This window comes from Carcharhinus amblyrhynchos, chromosome 18 (genome assembly GCF_965287045.1).
Source record: "Carcharhinus amblyrhynchos chromosome 18, sCarAmb.v2.hapA, whole genome shotgun sequence".
Classification (NCBI taxonomy): domain Eukaryota; kingdom Metazoa; phylum Chordata; class Chondrichthyes; order Carcharhiniformes; family Carcharhinidae; genus Carcharhinus; species Carcharhinus amblyrhynchos.
The window spans coordinates 49,892,269-49,906,123 of record NC_137341.1 but is presented as its reverse complement, the minus strand read 5'-3'; the positions used below and the strand labels follow the sequence as shown (position 1 = coordinate 49,906,123).

The window sequence follows — 13,855 nt, the reverse complement described above, 5'->3', positions numbered from 1 at the left end:
AAATGGTTCAACAAGCCACTCAGTCCAAGGGAGACTTGAAGGGATGGGCAATAAATTCTGGCCAGCCAGCGACACCCATGTTCCACAAATAATATTTTAAAAATCAGTCTCATGACTCCACATTTTATGAAAAAAAAGTAAAAGTTCCAGTCTTTTGAGCCAGGGTTTCATTCTAGAATCTTCCATCCAGTTGTATCAACTGGGATCTCAACATGATGAAGGGGTCCTTGTGAGTTTTACCATTTGTTCATTTTATGGTTCACAAATGGGATATGATCTTTCTGCTCTAGCCCAGTGAACTGCACAGTAAGGACAACTTGCCCCATGAACCACACAGCACAAATGACATGCCCTGCAGGTTGGCCAACATTTCACTACAGAACCACAAAGAACATATGCGCTTATTTCGACATGAGCAAATAAATACAATTAAGCAGAACTGTTAATCACAAAGCCTGAATCAACACCCATACTGTAAATCAGTAAAAAGTTTTATTCATGGATAGTACAAAAATCACTTGTATAATAAAAATATTAAATGATCAGTGTTACTTCACAAGTAGAATCTCACAATAAAACTTTACCTGGCTAAACAATTTAAAAAATCTCAGTGCAACCATTTATTAAAAACTTCATGTGAACAGTGCACCAACTACACCATTTCAGAATGATTTTAACATTAATATTTTACATTGCTTAGAATTTTCTCCTGTAGTAGCAGATGCCCTTTCCTAAGGGGTCTTGAACACTGTAAAACTGCATTAGAATTGAACTACATTACAAGTGATTTTATTATTGAAACCTGTGATATCAGATAGCTTTATAAAGGGGTTCTATTTGTAACAGCAGTGATACAGCTAATATCCATGCTCAGATTTGCTGCGGGAACTCAGAGATATTGTACTTGGGTGAAACTGCTATTTTGTACGTTCTGGACCTCCCAGACCAGCACCTCATTGTATGCGACAGACAGGAAGAATTTCCCAGATGGTGTGAAACGACTGAAGTGAACGGTATCATTATGCGCGGTGAAATCCTGGCATTTTTCAGATGGGTATTGAATTAGCTTCAGAAGTCTTCCTACACAAAACCAGAAACACGAAGAATAACTTTAAAATTCTAGGATGTGAAACAACATCAGCACAAAATGTATTAAAAAAGAAAAGTTTAGGCTTCAAATAACTTCCATTTAATGCACCAATCATCTATTGGTATCGCAATCGCCTCTACGCTGAAACAAAAAAAATCATTTTTTTTTAAACAAATCTTAATACATTTCAGTTTAAATTGCCTCATGCCCATTAAAAGGCAGGTCTGCACTATACAGAACAGGACTGAATCCCAGTTCTCTGCTGAATTGGTCTGACTGAAACAGACCATTAGAGTTGGTCTGTATGCCTAGTCTGAGAGGGGAAATAAAAAAAATTCCCGTCTTGCAGATGACACTAAGATTGATGGCATAGAGGACAGTGAAGAAAGTTATCTCCAACTACAACAGGATGTTGATCAGTTGGACCAGTGGGCTGACAAATGACAAAAATGGAGTTTAATTCAGACAAATGCAAGCTGATGCATTTTGGTAGATTGAACCACGGCAGGACTTACTCAGTAATGGTAGGGCATCGGGGAGAGTTACAGAACAAAGAGATCTCGGGGTACATGTTCATAGCTCCTTGAAAGTGGGGTCACAGGTGGACATGGTGGTGAAGAAGGCATTCGGCATGCTTAGTTTCATTGGTCAGAACACTGATTACAGGAATTGGGACATCTTGTTGAAGTTGTACAAGACATTGGTAAGACCATGCTTGGAATACTGTGTACAGTCCTGGTGACCCTATTATAGAAAGGATATCATTAAACTAGAAAGAATGCAGAAAAGATTTACTAGGATGCTACCGGACTTGATGGATTGAATTATGAGAGAGGCTGGAAAAACTGGGACTTTTTTCTCTGGAGCTTAGGAGGCTGAGGGGTGATCTTAGAGGTCTATAAAATAATGAGGGGCACAGATCAGCTAGTCAACATCTTTTCCCGAAGATAGGGAGTCTAAAACATAGGTTTAAGGTGAGAGGTGAGAGGGGAGAGATACAGAAGTGTCCAGAGTGGCAATTTCTTCACATAGAGGATGATGTGTGTCTGGAACAAGCTATCAGAGGTAGTAGTAGAGGCAGATATAATTTTGTCTTTTAAAAAGCATTTTGATAGTTACAAGGATACGATGGGTATAGAGGGATATGGGCCAAATGTAGGCAATTGGGATTAGTTTAGGGGTTTAAAAAAGGGTGGCATGGACAAGTTGGGCTGATGGGCCTGTTTCCATGCTGTAAACCTCTATGACTCTGTAATTTCTAATTCCTAGGCACTTGCAGCATGTGAAATGGAAATGCATCACATGTGCCTTGTAAGGTCTTTTTTTTGTTTTCAGGGGGCATTTGCAGAGGTGTAATAAATCAAAAACAGGGGCAAGATAGAAGTTCATAGAATCCCTACAGTCCAGAAGGAGACCATTTGCCCATCGAGTCTGCACCAACTCTCCAACAGAGCATCTTACCCAAATCCTCTCCCCTGTCCTATCCTCATATATTTACCCCGCTAATTCCCCCTAACCTACACATCTTAGGAAATTAAGCAGCAATTTAGCCTGGCCAAACCGCCTAACCTTTGAACTAGATAAACTAAAGATAAATTAGATTATTGGAGGTAGCATATGCTCCAAGTCCATACCAAGTTGTAGTAATTTTATTATTCATGCCAACAAAGCAACTTGGTAAACTGCATGTTAACACAGACCCTGTGATAGCTAAGTTTGCTCCTTGGTCTCGTGCTGCTTTGCCTCCTAGTTTGCAGCGAGCTGTGAGTAACAGGATAAATATTCAAAGGGACAGCAATCTTGCAGGGCCATGGCAAAGCGCAGGTGTGAAAAGGGGGCTCATTTCACAGCCATCTCTCAGCCTCACCTCCCCATCCCACCCAGTGCAGCCAGCCAGGCCCCCCAGTGTGATGGGCTAACTATCCTCCAGTGCTGCAACATTTCATGATTTCTAGAAGGAGATTTTGCACCACAGCTTTAAGGTTTAACTATAAAACAGCACACATTTATATCATTGATATTTAGAACTAACGGGGTAGAAAGACATTTAAAGCAGCCTGGACCTGGTTCATGGGACAGTAAAGCAGCTGAGACAAATGAACAGAAAGCTGTAGGCTGGTCTGATGGGAAAGTACTCTGTACATCGGAGCCATCTCATGTAGATATCAAGGTTATATATTTCCATTTATGTTTGTACAAGGTAACAATAAATTCTATTTAAAAAATGTCACACTGGATCACTATGTTACCAATGAGACTACAAAACGATATTCAATCGTGAGACTCTTTCTGAACCAAGCATTGGAGGTGGCTGTTATGTGTTCAACGCTTTAATCCTCCATCAATTCCACCATGGACTACAGCAAAAAGGCAAGGGAATGGCATTAAGACACGATATTCGTTTGGAGCCAGCACAGACACAATGGGCCAAACAGCCTCCTTCTGCATCATAACAATTCTGTGATGTAGAACATTTTCTTCCTGACTACATTCTGATCTCTCTATGCCCTGAAGCACGCACAGCAGCTGTAAACAAACCTAGCTCTGCCAACGCCTTTCTAAATCCAGCTGGCAGGAAATGCTGTGAATTAACTCTTGTCTGTAACAGGATTCTTCAGTAACTCAGCACGTAAATTCCCTTTCCACCATAGTGTTTTGCTGGGCCTTACTGAAGGCTTATTTTTCCTTTACCTTGCTTTGTGCAAGTCGGGGCAGCACAGCTTCACAGCTCCAGGGACCCAGATCCAATTTCTGGCTTGGGTCACTGTCTGTGTGGAGTCTGCATGTTCCCCCCGTATCTGCATGGGTTTTCTCCCACAGTCCAAAAGATGTGCTGGTTAGGTGAATTGGCCATGCTAAATTCTCCCTCAGTGTACCCAACAGGCTGCGGAGTGTGGTGACTGGAGATTTTCACAGCAACTTCAGTGCAGTGTTAATGTAAGCCTACTTGTGACACTAGTAAATTAACTTCATAAAAATCATAGAAACCCTACAGTGCAGGAGGCCATTCGGCCCATCGGATCTGCACTGACCAGAATCCAACCCAAGCCCTACCCCCATATCCCTACATATTTACCCGCTAATCCCTCTAACCTATGCATCTCAGGACTCTGAGGGGCAATTTTTTTAGCACGGCCAATCAACCTAACCCGCACATCTTTGGACTGTGGGAGGAAACTGGAGCACCCAGAGGAAACCCACGTAGACACGAGGAGAATGTGTAAACTCCACACAGGCAGTGACCCAAGCCAGGAATCGAACCCAGGTCCCTGAAGTTGTAAAGCAACAGGGCTAGCCACTGTGCTACCATGCCGCAGTATTATCTGGGTGTATTATCAGTATTGTCAGAGTGGAAAACGACCTGTAAGCACCCCTGGTTCACATAATTACAGAACAAAACTCACTCTTACCATTGGTCCCAACTGCAATAAGCTGCCCTCCTGGAGAGAGACTTAGACTTGTAGCCCAGTGAGGCAAAGCTATCTTTTTAATTGTCTGAAAAGAAATATTAAAAAAATAAACTTTTGGTTAATCAATGGGTGATGAAACAACAGTTTAACCTGAAGAGTTTCCAGAAACCTGGTCTTTATTACTGTGTGCATTGGAACTAGGTTCTCCCATTTCTGTTTCAATTTTTTTACCGCCTGAATGTTGGTTCAACAGCCTCCTGCCCAAACGGAAAGTGGCCTATGCCAAGAATCTACAACGTACTGTGAGCTGATCCTCTGCCCAAAGTGAAGATCAAAATCTCTGTGTGCAGGGATAAGACTGGGTGAAAACAGAAAGATCTGAAAATTGTGTGACAAGGAATCATGCCCACATTGTAATGCAAAGCAGCAAAGTCACTGCAGCAAGGGGCCGGAAAACATAGCACTTACAATTGCAGTGAAACGCTAGGTGCTTCATGACCCCTTTAAACAGGTGGAAATATTGTCCCCAATGTGTGTAGAAATATTAGTTTTTCCTGTTTACCTTTTTTTACATTTAAGACTGTGGACCAAAGCACTTGTATTATATCAAAGTGACCTCAGTATTTCAATATTTGATGCAGTTAGTAAAGAATACAAGGTCTGTAACAACAGCAGAACGTAACCCTGTTGCATTAGTTTCATGTGAAGCAAAGTTAAGGACTATACAGGAGGTACCTCTGTAGTACAGGAGATACCATCAAATATTGAAATACTGAGGTCACGAACGTGTTTTAAAAAGCAGAATTCCCACCACTGCATGTGTGCAGCCAGTTTACGTTTCCTTGACAGTCAGTGCAGCCATCCCACAGAAGAGACCACAGGATTTTGTTTCAAAAAGTAGTTTACATAAACAATTTTGTTGATGTATACCTGTTTTCTATACAGACTGTACAAGGTAATCTCTGGCTTCTCTCCAAATCCCACATATACCACTGTACCACTCTGACTTGGTGAGAAGGCAGCCAGGCTTGGGGGGAGGCTACTCTTGTCTGATACCTGAAAGAAATTTTTAAAGTAGTTAAAAATCACAGAAACTAGAAGGAGTAAGCCATTGGCCCTTTGATCCTGCTCAATCATTCATTTTGATCATGGCTGATCATCAAATTCAATATCCTGATTTCCCCCTTCCCCCCCATACCCCTTGATCCCTTTAGCCCCAAAAGCTATATCTAATTTCTTCTTGAAATCACAGTTTTGGCCTCAACTACACTCTGTGGTAGTGAATTCCACACATTCACCACCCTCTGGGTGAAGAAATTTCTCCTCACCTCAGTTCTGAAAAAATTACCCCTTCTCCTCAAACTATGAGTCCTAGTTCTGGATTCACCCCACCACTGAGAACATTCTTTCTGAATCTACCCTGTCTAACCTTGTTAGAATTTTATAAATCTCTATGAGGTTAGATGACCATCCGGAATACGTTCCGATGTCTTTAATCTGCAGAAAGCGTGGTCTGTCGATGAATCCCTATACTGCAGAAGGAGACTATTCAGCCATCAAGCCTGCACTAACACCAATCCCACCCAGGTCCTATCCCTGCTTAGCTACCCTGCAAATCCCTCTAATTTATCACATCCCAGGACGCTAAGGGTTAATTTAGCATGTCCAATGCACCTAACCTGCACATATTTTGACTGTGGGAGGTTGCACAATGTGTGCAGATGCACAATGTAGCCAGGAAGATTTCTTTGTGGGTTCAAACCCCAGTGCAGAGATTTTGTTTATAATATTACTTGACACCTCAGTGCAGTGTCAGCTTATCAATGACATGGTAAACTGAAGTTCCACCTGCCAAACAAGACGGGCATAAAAGATCCAAAAGGACTTTCCTCACGTTACGGCCAATACTCATCAATATTATTAAAATGAGTGATTTATTTAATTACTGATCAGTGTGTGCAAATCAGCTGCCACACTTGGGAAAATGCCTCTCTCTCCATGCTCCCAACATGGACAGCCCTGGCTCTAATGCAGCCGCACCCTCCTTTATCAATGCATACAAGAGGTTTGTTTCATTTTGCCTGGTCATTCTGCCGACTTTACACAGCCCTTACACACCCATAAAACCAGTTGTCTTCTGTATTCATAAATGTGGAGGTCACACAGTAATACGATAGATTACACCAGTCACATAGGAAAATGTCGGGTTGGCCACTTTGTTAGGAAGGATTAAAGAGAAGTATATTATCTAAATGGTGAGAGATTGCAGAGCTCAGGCTCAGACTCGGAGGGATTTTGATGCCCAAGTGCATGTGTCACATAAACTTTCTTGTTGCACCTGCATCTGAGCTTTAAGTTCGCAAGTAGGTTTACATTAACACTGCAATGAAGTTAGTGCGAAAATCCATTTGTCACCACACTCCGGCTCCTGTTTGGGTACACTGAGGGAAAACTTAGCATGGCCAACGCACCTAACCAGCACGTCTTTGGAGTGTAGGAGGAAACTAGAGCACCTGGAGGAAATCCATGCAGACACAGGGAGAACGTGCAGACTTCACAAAGACAGTGACCCAAGCTGGGAATGAAACCTAGGTTCCTGGTGTTCTGAGGCAGCAGTGCTAACCACTGTGCCACGAGCTAACAGGGTGTTCTTAGTTATTGCAAGAGTAGACAGTTATGCTTAATTTGCACAGGGCATTGGTTAGGCTACGTCTAGAGTATGTGTACAGTATTGGTCTCCTCATTGAAGGAAAGGTATAAATGCATTGGAAGCAGTTCAGAGGAGGTTCACTAGATTAAAACTGGAATGAGCAGGTTGTTATGAGGAAAGACTGGACAGGCTAGGTTTATATCCATTGTTGTTTAGAAGAGTGAAAGGTGACTTGAAGGAACTTGACAGGGTGGACATGGAAAGGATGTTTCCTTGTGGGGGGAGAATCTAGAAATAGAGGTCACTGTTTAAAAAACAAAGGTTTGCCCATTAAGACACAGAAGATGATTTTGTTTTCTGAGGGGTGAGCCACTTTGGAATTCTCTTCCTCAAAAAGGGGTTCTTTAGGATATCTTTAAGGCAAAGGTAGATAGACCATTGATAAATAAGGGGGTGAAAGATTATTATCGGGTGTAGGTGGGAATGTGCAGTTAAGATTAAAATTAGATTAGCCATGATCTGATTTAATGGTGGAACTAGTTTGGAGGGGAAGAATGGCCCACTCCTGATTCATGTGTTTGTGGTGTCTAACTTTTAAACTATGTTATACCATATAGATGAGAAAAATTATAGAATCTGGTTTTACAGACTTGGAAAACAGATCCCAGTCTATTATTTACCCACTCCCCCCACTAAAAAAACAGAAATTAGCCTCACCTCGGGTTCAGTAGGTGCTGGGAATGTCAGCCAATCAATAAGCTCACATTGGTCTTTATGCCAATCGGTGGCCCAAACACTGACACGGCGATCTGAACTGACAGCCAGCCACATTTCACATCCATCAAGGCCAAACGCGTCATACTGGAAAAGAAATGCAAAATAGCCTAGAGCTTTGAGTTCAGATCTATATCCTCAGGCAACTGTGACCCATTTTAGGTGAAATCAACATGGACACAAGCAACACAAGATAGAATTCCTACAGTGCAGAACAAGGCCATTTGGCCCATCGAGTCTGCAGCGATCACAATCCCACCGCAGCCCTAGCCCCACGACCCCATGCATTTACCCTAGCTAGTCTCCCTGACACTAAGGGGCAATTTAGCACGGCCAATCCATCTAACCCAAACATCTTTGGAGTGAGGCAGGAAACTGGAGTACCCGGAGACCCACATAGACACAGGAAAAATGTGCAAACCCTGCACAGACAGTTACCCAAGCCAGGAATCAAACCTGGTCCCTGGTGCTGTCAGGCAGCAGTGCTAACCACTGTGCTCACCAGACTGTAACTAATGCCTACCCTTCCTTTTTATTTCGAACATACATCGGACTTCTTGATTTCTAATTTTATGCCATAGCTTTTCACTCCTACTGAAGTCACCTTTTTCCGTGCACATTCGATTGTAGTAATTGGTGAACCTTTATGATCACTGATGACACGGATGGTGATTCCTGTTCGAGAACTACTCACAGCCATCAGACCATCTTTACCTCCTGAAATGATGACTTCACCTAGGGATAAATGTAAAACATCTGTCAGTGTTAACCACATGTCAGAGACCAGGACTACTCGACGTAGTGGCGATGACAGGAATGTTGATGTGTATTCTGGGCATAAGCCACGCACGAGCGCGGTATGATTGTGATCAGCACTTGAATCTGTGTAGCACATGGTCTAGATTAGTCGTCAGTGGAACGTACCATCCATAGAGTACGCAATTGCATTGACTGCCACAGGATGAGGGTGAATCTTCAATTCCATCTCAGTCTTCAATATTCCAAAGAGCCGTATCGTGCCATCACTATATCCTGCCACAATCTGTTGTTTATCTGTACATTCCCTTGAGATCACTGCAGGGCTCCATGCCATACACAAGCAGCTCTGAGACAAAATGGAGATGGTTATCAAAGTGTGAATGCTTTTCTTTCCCATCCACCTTAGTCTCTCTAAATCCGAGTGATAAATTCTAATTAAAAAACTGCTGTAAACAAATGCTTCAAATGTCTGGTTAAGAGAATGAAGGAAAACATCTATCCCAATAAATGTTGAACACTGTTGGATGACTAAGTAACATCATCTTATTTTGCACTGGAGTTCGGACGTCTGAGGGGGGATCTCATAGAGACTATAAAATCTTAACATGAGTAGACAGGGTACGTGCAGGTAGGATATTCCCGATGGTGGGGGAAATCCAGAATCAGGGGTCACAGTCCGAGGATTCAGGGTAGACCATATAGGACGGAGTGAGAAGACATTTCTTCATCCAAAGAGTGGTGAGCCTGTGGAATTCATTACATAGGAAGTAGTTGATGCCAAAACATTGAATGTATTCAAGAGGTGGCTGGATATAGCACTTGGGACAAATAGGATCAAAGGTTATGGGGAGAAAGTAGGATTAAGCTATTGAGTTGGATGATCAGCCATGATCAAGATGAAAGGCAGAACATGCTCAAAGGGCCAAATGGCCTCCTCCTGCTCCTATCTTCTATGTTTCTACATTACTTTATATTACTGATGAAGACTCCCTTCATTTCACGATTTTGACAAACTGTCCCTTGCTAAAGGCACATTTATTTTTCTTTTAGTAACATACCTGATTAAGAACATGAAACTGGACAACCAATTCAGTGGTGTGCATCACCCACACCCTCAAGCTGCCATCCTCTGCACAAGTGGCAAAATGACTTTCGTCAGGGCTAAAAATCACTTGATTAACCTGAACGAAAAGGAAAAGCAAAAAGACTGATCAAAATGCTCCAGAATCTCCAGCTTATTTACACTTTATGAGGGCAACAAATAAATTCTGCTGACAGCCAGATGCTGAAACTGCTTGCTTGTTTGGGCCTCCAATGAGAGGTTTTGAAGTGTAATGACACAAGAAATAACTACGTATGCATTAGCCACAGACAGCTTGATGCACTGCAAAGCCTAGCTTAGAAATTACTTTTCACATTGAGAGAGATAATTTCACATTTCAAAATACAATAAAGTCATATCTTTACTCTGGAGTGTATTGAATTCCTTCTCTGGTCCAAGGCTGAGGCAATGCTCTCAATTAGCCACATTAAGCTACTCAGAATTTAACTTGCCCAATACTAAGGGTTACTTTCATCCATTTAATTTAAATTCTTTTTTACTAATGTAGTAATTCTCTTATCCAGCTAAGAGATAGATGACCAGATCTGATAGTCAACAAAGCAACCTGCCAATTCCTATCTCTTCCCTTTGCAGCTCTGATGAAACTGAGCAGGGCACTTATTCAGCTTTCACTTACCCATTGCTCCACATTGGAGTGTTAGTGTATTATCATACAGCCTACAATTTTGTTTTTTAAAAAGCATTTAGACAGTTACATGAGTAAGACGGGTATAGAGGGATATGGGCCAAACGCGGGCAACTGAGACTAGCTTCAGGGTTTTAAAAAAAAGGGCGGCATGGACAAGTTTGGCCAAAGGGCCTGTTTCCATGCTGTAAACCTCTATGACTCCTTGACTCTATAATCCTACAGTGCAGAAGGTGGCCATTCAGCCCATCAAGTCTGCACTGACCATAATCTCACCCAGGCCCTATTCCCGTAACCCCATGTATTTACCCTGCTAATCCCCCAATACTAGGGTCAATTTAGCCTAGGCAACACACCTAACTCATGTCTTTTGAGCTGTGGGAGGAAACTGGAGCACCCGGAGGAAATCCACGCAAACATGTGAGAATGTGCAAACTCCCTACAGACAGTGACCCAAACCGGGAATCAAACCCAGATCCCTGGCGTTGTGAGGCAGCAGTGCTAACCACTGTGCCACCAAGCTGCGTTGTGACTGATTTCATCTTGTAAACAACTCCAAAGTTGTCTAACCTTGTTTCTGTGGCCGCTGATTAGACGGATGCTGGTATTTTCAGCCCAGTTTATGTACCATAGGGTGCCTGCTGTGGTCCCCACAATACCCATGTCCATGATATCATCAAAGACTGCACTAACTATTGTACCATCCAGGATCATTTCATGTTCCAGGAGCACCGAACTTGATCTGAAAGGAATATAGATGAATTATCATAGAAGACAGACACAAATACATCTAGACAATGCATTACATTATAAAACCAAAACAGTTTTTAAGTTTATTTATTTATTAGTGTCACAAGTAGGCTCATTGCATTAACACCGCAATGAAGTTACTGTGAAAATCCCCCAATCGCCACACTCCGGCACCTGTTCGAGTACACTGAGGGAGAATTTAACATGACCAACGCACCTAACCAGCACACCTTCTGGACTCTGGGAGGAAACTGGAGCACCCAGAGGAAATCCATGCAAACACAGGGAGAACATGCAGACTCTGTATAGACAGTGACCCAAGCCGGGAATCAAACCCGGCTGTGAGGCAGCAGTGCTAACCCCTGTGTCACCATGCCGTCCCTCCAAATAAACTCAGTTTGTGAGCTGTACAAGATTTAATCTTTCCTAATACCATTATTAATTTCCACTTCAGTACAAATATAACTTTGACCAATAGCCCCAAACACAGCACTATCACCTTGCTCTTGTGCCCTCAAGTCTCATCTCCTGAACTGCAACGACTGCCCATAGCCGGATTTTCTTTGTGTTACTGCCGGTCATCAGGCGATATCTTCGACACTGCACAATCCCTGCAACAGAACAAATGCCCAGTTATTAACATTATATCACACAGCATTAGGGACCGGTACCATATCGTACTTATACTCACCAATCTCCCCTTCATCAGCATCCCAAGTCATAAAACACCTATTCTTCTGGGTGTCCCATGCACAGATCTTCCCCGTGTTGGTAGCAGTGTAAAGAACTGAATCACCATTATAGCACAATGCAGAGAGTTCATCAGCACCCACTTCATCTGGGATTGAGACTCTGTGGACCTTTAACACAATCACCAACAAGCTTCAGAATTACTAGGTCAAAAATCAAAACTTCCTGTGTTCTCAGGAATTGATTAACTAAGTACCGGAGATGGATTGGGAAGCTATGTTTAACAGGACGTAAACTCAAATTACCAGATTCAACTCAAAGATCTTTGAGATGCTGGTTATAAACTAGCACTTAGCACGAATCAAGTATCTATCCCTTTTCCTTATTATTATGATCTATTTGACTTCTAACTTAAAAAGAAAATGATTTTGACTGGGAAATAAATTCAGTATTTCCATATCACTGGTTTTACCTGGTAAAATATTCCATATCCTCACAGCATTATAGTACACTGTCAATCATCTTGTTTGAATACACTGAGTATTATTCAACTGAGTAAATTAAACCAAAAACTGCAAGGAGGTAATAACTTGCTATCTCTCCCTGAGTTGAGATTAAAAATTAAAGGGATCGATGACACTGGAACTTCACACACAAAGTTAAATGTTATTTATTAGTCAGAAGTAGGCTTACATTCATGGTGCAATGAAGTTACTTGGAAATCCTCTAATCGCCACACTCCAGCACCTGTTTGGGTATACTGAGGGAGAATTTAGCATCGCCCATTCACCTAACCTGCACATCTTTCAGACTGTGGGAAGAAATCAGAGCACCTGGAGGAAACCTACACAGGGCACAAAGAGAATGTGCAAACTCCACACAGACGGTGACCAAATTGGGAATCGAACACGGGTCCCTGACACATTGAGACAGCAGTGATAACCACCATGCCACCGTGCTGCCCAAAACATCTCATTTTTCCACAGGAAAACCAGGAATTATTCAATTTATACAAGAACATAATACACTTTGTTACCTAAAGTTTAAACTTCAAGGCTGCCCATAAAATGTTGAAATTGCAGACTTTGTGCAAATGCAGTTAGTATGCTTTTCCTTTGTGCAAGTCTTCAATACTTTACACCTACTCTTACTTTGATATTCATATGCCAGATGGCAAGAACAAAAGGCCGTTATACCTTGAGTAGTAACAGAACTTTGCAGCTTTGGGGATTGGGATTGGAATTTGAAAAATTACTGGGGAAGGAAGATCTCAAAAGTAAGAAAGACAGGAAGAACTAAACATGACAAATTATCCCACTACCTGGCTTAAAACATGCTTACAATCTGAACCGCACAACAGCAGAATATTTCAAATGCAAAATGGACAGTGACAAAGCAAAGGAACTGAAGTATGATGGAATAATGATCCAAGGTGATCAAGTTCAATTTTCAGTCCGTGCAGAGATAGCTGAACTCAGGCTGTGTAGCACTAAAGGGTTTGGACAAATATCTTTATTGGACTCCACTAACTTTTACTAGTAAGCGTGCGCAGCACATCAGATGCCCTTCTGATACTTGCCAAATTAGACTCACAAATGAAGAATGTCTTGAGCAACAGAAGATAGTAACGAAATGGTTGTAGGAGCTAGTATAGTCAGGGGAGACAATTATCTGTAGTTTGTTTAAGAAAGAGACCACCCTTTTACGGTGGAGATGAGGATTTTTTTTGTGTATCGTTAGGCTGTGAAATTCTCTCCACTAGAAAGCAGTGGAAGGCTAGCTATTAAATTTATTCAAAGTTTAATTACATAGATTATATTTTTGCTGGATAAAGGAATCAGGAATTATGGGAGCAGAGTTAAGACAACAACCAGAACAGCCATGATCTTAGTTAATGGCATACATAGCAGGCTCAAAGAACTGAATGTCATACTCCTGTTCCAAAGTCCTATGACAGATACTAGCTTTGACAGACTGGACCCCA

The 13,855-nt window shown here is 42.0% G+C and overlaps 1 protein-coding gene across 2 annotated transcripts in view; it reads right to left on the bottom strand.

The window, feature by feature from the left end:
* Positions 1–473: 473 nt before the first annotated feature.
* Positions 474–13,855, bottom strand: part of wdr90 (WD repeat domain 90) — a 76,089-nt gene continuing 62,707 nt past the window's right edge. For both annotated transcript variants that reach the window (XM_080206987.1, XM_080206988.1), the window contains 10 exons: positions 11,873–12,041; positions 11,681–11,792; positions 11,002–11,173; positions 9,742–9,864; positions 8,849–9,029; positions 8,529–8,659; positions 7,868–8,011; positions 5,431–5,556; positions 4,501–4,585; positions 474–1,080 (listed from right to left, as the gene is read on the bottom strand). In XM_080206987.1, the coding sequence (XP_080063113.1) occupies positions 890–1,080; positions 4,501–4,585; positions 5,431–5,556; positions 7,868–8,011; positions 8,529–8,659; positions 8,849–9,029; positions 9,742–9,864; positions 11,002–11,173; positions 11,681–11,792; positions 11,873–12,041 (1,434 nt within the window). In that variant the 3' untranslated portion in view covers positions 474–889. The remainder of the gene's footprint in view (positions 1,081–4,500; positions 4,586–5,430; positions 5,557–7,867; positions 8,012–8,528; positions 8,660–8,848; positions 9,030–9,741; positions 9,865–11,001; positions 11,174–11,680; positions 11,793–11,872; positions 12,042–13,855) is intronic.